At 40.8% G+C, this 12,526-nt stretch overlaps 1 protein-coding gene across 2 annotated transcripts in view; it reads right to left on the bottom strand.

Annotated features, from left to right (window-relative positions):
* Window positions 1-10,285, bottom strand: part of NTNG1 (netrin G1) — a 369,085-nt gene extending 358,800 nt beyond the window's left edge. For both annotated transcript variants that reach the window (XM_013962581.2, XM_018045837.1), the window contains exons 1-2: window positions 9,070-10,285; window positions 1,192-1,916 (exon numbers count right to left, since the gene is read on the bottom strand). In XM_013962581.2, the coding sequence (XP_013818035.2) occupies window positions 1,192-1,437 (246 nt within the window). In that variant the 5' untranslated portion in view covers window positions 1,438-1,916; window positions 9,070-10,285. The remainder of the gene's footprint in view (window positions 1-1,191; window positions 1,917-9,069) is intronic.

The following is a 12,526-nucleotide window of genomic DNA, read 5'->3' as shown; positions in this document are numbered from 1 at the left end:
AACCAGTCCCCAAAGGCACTCCTGAAAAATGGCAAGCCCTTAGCTTTTAGGCAAAAAGACTCTTTAGTGCTCAAAATTGTTTTCTGTTACAAAACGTTTTCTGCAGTGCTAGGTCTAAGATGATCTTATGCTAATTTAACTCACTAGGGACTGTGAACAGATGCTACTTTGATTAATAGTTTCACTATCCTGAAAATGCCAGGCCAGGTTCAAGATAATAAACTCAGGTATGGATACTATTAAAATCTGCCATACCATTACATCTGTTATTTAGAGAAAAATGAGATCCCAGTTCATGTATCAAATAAACCCTATGTATAATAATAATAAAGCAACATACACCAAATGAACACACTGTCTGAATTCTTTAGCACACTGATTTACATCATTTTAATCATCAAAGTCTTTACTTACACCTTATGGGCATATTTCCAGCAATGTCTCCAGTAAAAAATTCAACATGTCACATAGCATTTACGTTACCACCCAGAAAAAGCCTTTTCTATACTATGAAAACAATGAATTATCTAGCTTTGCTTATCAAAAGGAGAGTATTTGAATCTGCATGCTCCACGTCATTACCTTTTTAGGAAATATTTTCAATATTCCAGCCTTTTCTCTGGAAAACCCTTACAAACAAGAGGCTAAATAAGTTGACAAGACTCTTCCAGAAAAGCTTCTCATGAGGCTTTGGCTCCTGTCTCCTAATCAAGAATTTCCAAACCACAGCAGTTACCCGATGAGGAAAACCATGACATCTACTCAAGCCTTGAGCTGTAGAACACAGGATTAGCCTTCATTTAAAGATGCATGTGAAGAAACCTTTATGTTTTTAAAGTTGGCTTACCAATGGATTTTATCCTTCACCTATCACATGTGGTCTAATCATATTCCCAATCTCCAATCTGAAATTTAAACTTCAATTGGACTTTCTGCTTTACAATTTATATTCAGTGCATTTGTCTCAGTGAAACCTTTGGTTCACAGGAAGTGTGTCAATCACACTGTGCAAACTGTAATTCCAGGTGGTGCAGGCCTCCACTGAGAATGCAACTAGCCTGTTAGCACAAATCTGCCACCTGCAGATTCAGCTCATTGCCTGAGTTGAGTCTTATCACTCATCACATTTGTATGCACATACAACATGCCCACACTTAACATGAAATATGCAATTCAAAAAGGGTGTCTCACCATTGCACAGAATGTCTCAGGAGGGTCTCCACAGGTAATGTCTGGAGGATCCAGTTTCACTTTCAGATATTTTGTCATGTCTGTGGATTCCGGCTGACAGGCCATGTAATCCCAAACTTTCCCTTCTTCTGTATAAATCTGAGTCTTACACACATCATAATGCCCCCACACTAAAGGGTAGGGCTGCATCACTGAAGACACTGTAACCCAAAGGGCATGAATTGACAGGAATCTTGACAAATACATCTCTAAATTCTTGGCAATCTTCGTGGTAACTAAAGCAGCTTATCTATGTCTATACGTAGGTAGGTTTGTATATTAAAAAAGAAAAAAGAAGAGGAGACTTCAATGTAGATTCCAAAATTAAAAGTGAAGGGTTCATATATTGCACATGTTCAGGTATATTGAGGACTTTGGTGGAAGCCTAGCATACTGTGCACTAGGCATTAGCAACAACTTGCAGCTTTTTCATTGTCCTAGAACGTATCTACTAGCCTTGGGTCTAGTTTGGTATTTTTTTTATAAACGATGTCCAGTAGCAGATAAGGATTTATCAAAATGATGGCTCTCCTATTGTACATCCAATAACCCTGGGTGCTTGATGCTCACAGTTCACAAGGGATGCTCAGGCGCACTGAGGTATCAGTAGCTAAAGCAAAAGGACGAGTGTCTATCGCTCGGCGTCTGCTTCCCATCAATCATTCTTTTCTTCTGGCACCAACACCCTTTTAGAAACAATAAGAATAAGAGTTATTGTCCCACAATCAATGCATTACAAAATATATGATATGTTGACATTTGGGAGGTTAGATGCAATATGAAGCAAATTGGTGTAATATGGATAACCTTTACTCAGCTGCTTTGCTAGAATGAGCAAACCACAGAAATCATTCACATTAGGAAGAATTTTGATATGAAGGATTTAACTCTTCCATAACAAACACAGGTGTTTGTGTTCCAGGTGACTTACAGGTTTTCACTTCAAAAATTATATTCCCATCTTGACAAAACTGAAAGCAAGCAGCTAGATTTAAACATTTCTTCATATATTGTAGTGCTGGAAAATCTTCCAGGGGAACAATGGGGGAAATGAGTGCTTTTATAACAATGGCAAAGAAGTGACAACTACTTCTATGCCTTTTGTCTCTTGGCAAAGAGACCCTAAAAATCAAATTCCTTGTACATTTCTTAGCTTTTGTTAACTGGAGTGAAAAACCAGCATTGTTGGCACAAGCCTGTCCCTTTGGATTTGCTCATTATATTAGAAGAATTTAGCATCTTTTGTTTAGTTGCAGTTAGTGATAAAGATAACTTGGCTCTCTGAAAAAAATATTCAAAAATAAAACCAAAGCAGCAAATTTTCCTTTCATAAGAATTTTCTATTTTCTTACATCTTTTTATAGCCATTACATCTGCATTTGCAGTTACTCTCTGTAACAGAAGAAGGGAATTTGTCCCAAAGGCAAATATAATACGCTGCTTTAAAACTAAAAGCTCTGTAGTAAAACGCACAATTTAAAATGCACATATAAAAATAGCTGAGGGTGAGTTAACAGGCCATGAAGCAGAATAATATGGCACTAATTCTAAGAGAAAATAAAAATTACTGTTTAAAAGTACTTTGGGCTAACTGATAATACAGCCTACATACTGAATACAAATCATTGGTGAGTTTAACTGGCAACTTTTCTCTTTAGAGATCACTGTCTAAATCTAAACAAACAATAATATTTGGAATCCAGGTGTAAGAAGAGTGCATTTGCTTAATTAGCTGATTTATATCGTCACAGTCCCAATAATTAAGTATTTTTTTAATGTAAAAGGACAAAAAAGCCTACAATTTTAGGAAATACCATATAGACCCTTCAATTCACACTGCTGCTGCTGCTGCTGCTGCTGCTAAGTCGCTTCAGTCGTGTCCGACTCTGTGCGACCCCATAGACAGCACCCCACCAGGCTCCCCCGTCCCTGGGTTTCTCCAGGCAAGAACACTGGAGTGGGTTGCCATTGCCTTCTAAGCAGTTTAAATATGGAAGTTCACTGTCCTCACACAATCTAATAGAAGGAATCTACTATATTTAAATAATATACCATCTTAAAATGAACTAAGCCACAGAGACTATGAAATGCCAACAGATGGTTGAATTGTGTTTCCATAGCAAAGTAATTTATAATAATTGCTTTATGGATGCAAGCGCAATTTTCATTATATTCAATTCATAAAATGTTATCATACTGCTGCAATTTGTGATATTTTCTATTAGGAAAAATGTTGAATATTTGAGTTCCTATGAAGCGATAATTAGCAGTTTGTCTAAACATGTAAAAACTACAGATTTGAATCTGCCTCTTTCTTGTAATGTAAAGACTATATTGTGCTCAGTGAAATCTTAAACCAAAAAGAAAAAAAAAATCACAGAGAAGTAAATGTTGTGGCTACTATAGCCTTCTGCTTTTTCTGAAAAAAAAATTACTAATTTCATTAGTAATTTTAAGTTGATACTTTCAGAAGCAGCTGACATTTTGACAATTAATAATCTGAAAAGGTATTAAAATAATACAAATTTGCGTTTTCAACTGCGTTTACTGCTTTATTATAATAAGAACAAACACTTTCATGGAGGGGGAAATGGAAGGGAGGGAAAAGTAGGCATTATAACTGAAGCAGTGTAAAATCTACTACACCAGAAATTATTAACTTAAATTCTTAGTTTCAAATACATAACAACATGTTAATCAGCACCATATACTCTTGAAGACCTGAGATGAACTGCTTTGAGTTTAAAATGAGTGAGCACAACAAGCTAATTTTTAATATTATTCTTAAAATATACCTTAAGTATATATTTGAATTCTGAGATTAATAACATTTTAATCAGTAAATATTCCCCCTAGTCTGCTTATTCTTCACTACTGTCTTCATCCACTTTTTTGCCTCAGTTGAATCACAAAATGAAGGATGACCATATAAATTTATGTTAAAAATTTGGTCACTAAGGAAACATATGGGAACCTGGTACTATTTCCTGACACAAGAGCAATCCCAGTGCAACGAATTCTCATTAAAGTACACCAGAATTATAATGATGGTCATTACACGGAATTATGGACTACACCATTGATCGAATTTAGAAAACTGACAAAGAAAAATGCAGAGGAGTGCAAGACATTTGAATATTAGGCAGCTGCAGGACCGTGCAACAGACATTCTTGACAAGAAGCAGCCAATTATAGCTTAAATTTCTGGCACACAACCAGTTGTGATTAATAGTTTTCCATTACATTACAGACATATTATTAATGTATTAAAAATGTCAAACTTTGGCAAGTACTAATATGGCATGGCTCAGTTAGTCTGCAGAATTTACACTTAATGAGCTCCCATTGACACAGGAAAAGATATTGACCACAGCATATTACGGATGAGGAGCAGAGGGTCACTAAGCTGTTCTTTAACATAATTATTTGATTTCATTCCAACTTTTATGTTTGTAGCGTCACTTAGTATGTATCTGTCATGTTAGGATCTACTTTTCATTGCCATACACTTCAAAGAAAATCCTCTTACTTTAAAATCAGTAAGAAACTAATAAATCTATGAACTTCCATGCCACACAATGGAAAAGAAGCCCCTGCCAAAATCAGGAATTTTCTATTAAAGTATAATTAAGGAGTTTTCAAAGAAAATAAAATGATTTTAAAATAGAACATGATTTACCCCTTAACCTCTATTACCTAATGGCACCAGTTCCCATCTGGATGTGCTTTCAACCAGGTTAAAATCACCAATAGCATCTTCAAAGCTAGGTCATTACAGCAAATAGCCAGGCAAACAGATTATGAGGACAGTCAATGACATATCTGGGGGTTTAATATACCAAACCAATTCCTTCTTGCCCATAACTGAACTAATTGCCAAGTAACGTGGACTTTGAATTTGTCTCAAGTGCTCACCTAAATGTGAGCAGCTTCAGAAGAGCTCTGCACAGTCCCATTTCTAGTTCGTAACTTTGTGAACCCTGGGAACTCCCTGTAATCGAATAGTGCCATCATCTCTACCTGTGCACTAAAGTATTAGGAAGTCCTCTTTGATAGAAATACCCATTAATATGCCATGAGCACTCCACAGACCTCTGACTGGTGTATAAATTTGCAAAGCCAATATGAAAATATAAAGTTATGTCATGCCCTCAAGTTGATAGATGTTACTGATCTGGACTAAAATGAGCTATAAAATGGCTTTGCATACAAGGAACATATCTTTTCTCAGGATTCTGTAGCTAATTCCCTTCCACCTTGTGTTAACTTTGCAGAAGTCATTTCACAGGTCTTTTCTTTCATTAGAAAAGCAGCCTCCTAAATATTACATGGAAGTAATAATGATCAAAACTATAGACAATTATACTCTAAAAACAACTGCCAATTTCATCAACAAAGAGGAAAACACTGACAGTAAATCCACTAACTCTAGCTGGCTCTCAGTATCCATTCTATTACATAATCTCACGAGCAGGAGGGGGTGGTGATAGTAGGCTATTTATTCCATAAATACTCAGCTCTCAGGGGCACCTGAAATAGACAGCTATTGACTCATTCCTCATAGACATTAAGAATTTTATAAATATGCATGTTTCTGAATGGGAAGGAACAAAAAGAACATTGACTAGAATCATATTCCATTGAGTGAAAAATACAAGGAGATAAAGACATACCCAAATTCCATAACATATCAAAATTAGCAGCTTCCAACACTGTCATGAGACTGACTAAATGGGATATTTAACATATATTACATGCTCTCTGCATTTATTTATGTGTTGTGAAGAAAGCATATTCTAGTCACCTTAATGGGAGACATTTGCTTCTATCCTTTTGTTAACTGTCTTTCAAGATAAAGAAATTTTACATGTACTGCAACATCACTGGCATATTTTACTCATACTTGATTGGGTATTATGAGCAACTGCCTATCAAGAGATTCTTAATAAAACCAAACAGCACACCTTAGTATTTGAAAGATCTCTGCTTTCACCAAGAGAATGATTAAGGAAATTGGAAAGCATACACTTTGCAGGATGTTTAGGGATGGAATAATACATAAAATTATTTCATAATCAGTTAAGTCTAGAATAAATATGCTGTTTTATTAATGTAGAACAACAAATCTTTCATTGTCTTGTAGGGAAGTTCAGAAATCCAAGGTTTAAGTACACATTTGAGAAAATCTACACCCACCTAAAGTTTTGAAACAAAACTCTGGAGATAAAATTGTTTTTAAAAGTACACTAAATCTCTTACTGATCTATAATATAATTCATATACACACATTTTTCTGTTAACATATAATTAATTTTCTGAGTTGTACAAAATTTTCTTTCCAATTGACTTGGTATTTTTGTAACTTTAAAACTCTCCAAATCTTTACAATAGTTAGAAAATTTATCAACCAAGTGTGTAATGGTTTAATATTTTCAAATTAGTATTTGATCTGTTTTTTCTTTTTTTTTTTTCAGAATAATAACAGAGGCAAAGAGAGGTAAATGTACCACTTACAAACATACAAAAGGAAACAGAAAAATATATTAGCCTCCTTCTAAAAAGCTAACCTGAAACACATATATCCAGTGAAAGCTGACAAAACAAAAATATCAGTAGGAAAAACAGCTTTATGTGCATATAAAATCAACATCAACTGTTTTCTTACAAAATGTTAGGATCACCTTTTTAAATTTTCACAATAGGAAGTATCGCCAAATTAATAGCCAACTATATGGGATTTTGAATTCCCTTATGTTGGTCTTCAGTGGTGAAACAGATCTTATTTCATGGCACCCGGAAAAAAATAGGAAATATATCCCTTATGTATGTAAGCTAGAACAACCTTCTGTATGAAACACTTGCATTTTTTTTTCTTTGCATGCTAATCCACATGCAAAGAACCAAATTTCGTCTTAAAGAAAAACTGAAAGTTACTTATCTTTCAAAAGATTCTTGAACAGTTATTGAGCTGATTTTCCTTTGCCAAAGAGAAAAGGGGTGAGGGGAGTTTAAGGCATTCAAAGTGGCAGTTCAAAATACTTATTATATGAAACCTGCGATTGTTAATTCCCCAAAGGTTAGAGATGACCTCAAGGACTAGACATATCAGAAAAATGTTGCCCCTACTGTGAAAAAGAGAATTCCTGGAAAACTTTTTTCTAACAAGCTGAACCATTAAGTATATCTGAATAAATGATTTTGTTACAAGATTTTTCTATTTTCGCCCCAATTCTGTAAAATAAAACTTTTAGTATTTTCAGTCATAAAATAGGGCCTTATTTCTAGAGCATATCTACTGCCAGATACACCATATGTTTAGTGGAATTCTGAATCTTACTCAGAATTTTCCATTCCAAAGATTGACAAACTGTTATGCTAAGAGTGGTTCTATTACCATTTCCTGGGAAGAATGGGGGAGGAGGTGGAAAACAAAAGCCTCTACACTCTGGAAATCTGTACCTGATGTGAGGATGGAAACGCAATCTCCAACTTTTCGAAACAAAGTTGCTTAAAATCTCCACTAGGAATTTTCCTCCCCTCCCCTGTAAAATGAGAGCCTCCTAAGTGGATTTCTGGAAAAGAAAAAAGGAAAGAAAAAAAGGGGGCGGGGGGAGGAGTCTCTAAAGTGATGTTACTAAAACAAACAGCAGAGGGCGCAGTTTCTTTTTTTATCTAAGTTTTCCTGTGTATGAATCACTTAATTGGTTATTTTGGGCCCAATAATACTCAGTATTATTTGTATTATATATAGACATCCACAGATCCATACAGGAGAGCAATTCAATGTCCCTAGCCCAATCCATCAACTGATTAATGCAATGCCAGTCAAGAATCTGAGAAAATATTCCAAACAACATTCCTATACCAAGTCTTTCCCTCTGTCAATTTTCCCTTCTCCCCAGCTGCACAACACGGGATAGTAATGCTTTAATCTCGCACCAATAAAGGAGATTAAAAGACAGGAACTTCAAAAGCTCAGTGTGGCCACCAGCTCCACAGGGCCGTCAAGAGGGCAAGTTTTTTTCCCCAAGCAAGGACAACTGGCAATAAAATGAAGAAAAAAGAACCCTCCAATGTTTTACGTGTGGTCAGGTGTGTGTGTGTGTGTGTGTGTGTGTGTGTGTGTGCGTGTGTGAGAGAGAGAGAGAGAGAGAGAGAGAGAGAGAGCGACAGACAGACAGTGGGGAGCGAGCTGTGTGTCTGAGTCCGTCGAAGGAAGCACGGACCCCGCGCCCAGGCACTGAGTACAGCACAGACTCGTAACCTGCCCGGGGCGCACACCAGGAAGACGTGTGTGGGTGTGAGAGTGTGCGGGCTGTGTGCGCTCGGAGGTTCTGCGCGCTGCCTCCTCAAGGCGCTTCACAAAGTTCCTCGCCCACCCGGAGCCTTCCCTCCCGCCGTTGGACTGCGCTGTGTGGGGTGGGGTGGCGGGGAGGGGGAGTCGGGGGGAGGGAAGGAGGAAAGCAGGGGGAGAGGGGCAAAGGGAAGACGCGCGGGTCGCTGCAGGAGCGGGAAGCCAGCCGCACTCACCGTGGGGCCCGTTCGCTAGGCGCCGGGCTGGAGCCCAGCCGACGGCGCGGGGCGGCGGCCGAGCCCAGCCTGGTGCGCCTCGGGCGGCGGCCGCAGCAGCGGAACCCCGGGCGGCGCTGGGCGGGCGGCGGCTCTCACCGCCGAGCCATCTCCGAGGCGCGGGCGAAGCGGGAGAGCTAGGGGTGTGGACCCGAGCGCCGCGGCCCGGCTGCCGTACCCCGAGGTCCCGGTTGCGCCGGGCTCGTGGCACGAGAGGACCCCACGGACGCAGAACCCCGCGCCCGCCCGCCAGTCCCACCGCTTAATTACCTTCGCCTCTGGCCCCGGAGGAGGGGGGGGCAGCCTCCTGAACGTCGCCCCCTCTCGGAGCCCTAGCCGAGAGGGGGAATTCCTTCCCGTTGACGTCCTCTTCCGAAATGCAAAAGATCAGTGACTTTGACAGGTAGATGAGGGGGAGGGAATAGGGGTGGGCGGAGAGGAAGGGAAGATGAGAAAGGTGCCTCTCCCTCCAAAAATATAGTGATATTAATAATGAAATCGCAGCCTTCGGGAGGTCTTGCCAGCCCAGTCCTCTGCTTGCCGGGTCTCCTCCGCGCCTCCTCGCGCCAGTGCCTCTGCCACTTCTCGCCTTAAACTTTACTGAGGGTTGGTTTTGTTTTTTTTTTTTCCTTTCTTTCTTTTTTTCCCTATTTTTTTTTTTAAGCTGTAGGACGACTTCCTGATTTCCCGGGGATCAGAACCAGCGGTCCGGTGGTTCTACCCCGCTTGGCACAGCTTTCATTTTATTTCAGACGAAAACGTTGAGCTTACTCAGAAGGGACATAAATCAGGACAATTAGCATTGGCGCCAAGAAGATCCTCTAGTACCAATTTCGTCCGGGCTTCCTTCGCGCATTCCTCCACTCAAGTCAGAAATGTCACCGCACATAGCGTTGATGGCTGCGAGACGCGACGCACCCAAAGTCCATTTGATGAAATATACATGGCCCGCGATGCTTCTGGATTGCGGTTCCCGGGCTCCCCGCCCCCGCCCGCGGCGCCTCGCCGGACCCTGCTCCGAGCCGGCTGCGAGCTCTCTGCAAACTTAGGGGCGCGTACAAATTAAAGAGTGAGCGCAAGGGCCGGAGAAGAGAAAGAAAGAAGCAAGCCGGGGGAAACTGCAGCCCTTGGAGGGGTGGCATGTACGTTTCACTTAAAAGCAGATCTTCTGCAACTGCCAGCAAGTGGAAGGATTGCAAACCTTATACTACCTCGAGACCTGGGCGCTCCGAGCGGTCCTAACTCCGTCCCGCTCACTCTAACCGCCGCTGCCGCCGCTCCAGGACCTCGGAGGACTGAGGCTCAGCGACCACGCTTCACCTCCCGGACCCTTAGCTCGCCCACCCGAGCGCTGTTTTCAGTATCTCTTCACGTACCTTCCACTCATGCCGGCGCCCGTCCCATCCCTCACTCCTGGCTCTTCTCTAGAAAACCTTTCCTAAGCACACCCCTCACTCCTAGCTGTGATCTCAGTGGTGTTTTTCAACCAACTATTCCCTTGCCCAGCCAGCGGCCCCTGCAGCGCAAGCCTCGAACTTCCTTATTTAGAAATTCATTCTTCTTCGGAAAGTTGAAGAGAGAGCTGTGCTTTGCTGGCCTCATCAACACCCTGAAGAGAAAGACAAACGCCCCCGCCCCAAGCCTTCTTTCCCTCGGCAGTGGGGGCTCAGACTTACCCGGGATCTCATTCATAGCTACACACTAACGTCAAGGGGGAGGGTGGGGATCCACTTGCTTACATAGGGAGAGACTTTAATTAAAAAGACTACTGCAACAGGGCGGGGGAAAGCTCTCATCTCACAAATCTGTGAGCATCTCAATATCAAACAGAAACAGGCTTCTGTGTGGTAAAGGGAATAAGCAGTAGGGAAAGCTGGTCAGATGAGAGGGGGTAAACCCATGGTGAAACCAGCTGGTTTGATAAGAAATGTGCCTTTGTGGTACACCGATTTGGGGGATAAACTGACAAAAAAGCATGTTCTGCATTTTAGTGTTTGCTTCAGTTTGGGGCCAAGTTCAGAGTGCAGTGGGCTGGAGAGAAGTCAAACTCAAGTTTGTTAAAGACAAAGCAGAGGATAAGAAATGGCAGTTGTGAACATTTGGCAGCTCACTTCATGCCTCACAATGGAAGCACAGAGCTGAGGACAGAGAGTGGTGACTAGCGGTGGTGTGGCAGAAGGGTGCACAGGGGAGAAGCTTGTTGAACTATGTCTGTAACGGATCCTTCTTGGCCCTGAGCAGCCAGAAAGGAGGCAGGAATCCCAAGCACTCTTACCCTAGACCTTCTAACACCTGAGAGGCCGTCCTGAGAGGTGAATCCTCTCTCAGCTGACTCCCTCCAGTTCAGGAATCTGTGACTTCCTTCCCACTTCCACATTCAAGCACTGACGGTGAGGAAAGGAGTTATCTGGAGGAGTAAACTCCTCAAAGGCATTCTTAGACAGTGACCCTTTGCCAACTCTCTACCCAAGCTTCTCCAGAGTCTAAATATACTGATTCTGGGAGATGCCACTCACCACCTAACCCTCCCTCTTGGGCTACCAGAGCCTCGACCCTTCTGAGAAGCCAGTACAGCCCGAGAAACAACACGCACAGGAGCTCTCTCAAGTCTCAGTGGCCTTCTGGCCTGAGCACTGAGATCCACACAGCTCTCATCCTTACATTTCCCTCTTGCCCTTTTCTCTCAAGCCAAAGAAACTCCTTCTGAGTTTCCATTCTCAGTTTTGTTGATCATTTTAGGTTTTTCTCCAGTAAAAATAAAGAAAAGAGATTAGGAGATTCTCTTCTAGGATATACCAAGATCTTTGTGATATTGGCTCCCAACCTGGAGAAAGTTCCCTTTTCAGCTGTCAGAGACTCAGAACTAACCTCCTTCCCCCTCTTCCTGTACTATGCCTTCCCACATCTCCAGGGTCTCTTTGACTTGGCGGAAAACATCAGTCCCAAATAAGTCCAATATGTGAACGGGGACCCCCAAGTAGCTTCTCCCACTCCAAGAGTAATAGTCTTCCAGAGGTGAATTTTTCTCTCAAACATCTGCTCTGATAGTCTCAGATTCAGTAAGTTACCAACTAAACAAATCAAATAAACTCTGAGCAGGAAATTTGAATCCCCAAGGACACTTTTCAGTATTAAAACCCTTTCTCCTCCAGATTGTGATCCCTCCTCTAGTGGGGATTGGGGGGAAGGACATTTTCTCAAAAAAAAAAAAAAGTTTTGGGTGGATTTGAAATACCTTCTTAAAATGAGATACTGTGAATTTACATTTTAAACCAGCTTTCTTGAACATATCTTTGCATATTTATTTACATAATTAAATAAAGAGCATTCAGAAATTTACCTAGCTATTTTCTTGGCATCTTTTCTCCAGCATCCTTTGCTTCTTCCACTTGTGTTTATGGATGCATATATATACATATATATGTTTATATACATTAATATATATGTATTTAACTTTCTTTGAAAGAATGATTTTTTTTTTTTTACTTAAACTTTCAACTTTACTTTTCTTTCTCTCCCTTTAGAGGAAAATTATTTGATCTTTCAGTTCTCTGACTTCAGATCTCTGGCTGGTTTCCATGCATTCCTCATTCTTCTTCAACTTAGATTTTCATCTAATTGTAATTCTGTTAGGTCTCTATTGTTCATTTTTCTAGGTTATTAAAACCTGCTTTAAAACCTTCTTTTTAGAGATTTAACAGGGTTGTTTAAATACTTGCAGCATCAA

This window comes from Capra hircus, chromosome 3 (assembly GCF_001704415.2).
Source record: "Capra hircus breed San Clemente chromosome 3, ASM170441v1, whole genome shotgun sequence".
NCBI lineage: Eukaryota > Metazoa > Chordata > Mammalia > Artiodactyla > Bovidae > Capra > Capra hircus.
This window is presented reverse-complemented; position numbering and strand designations above follow the sequence as displayed.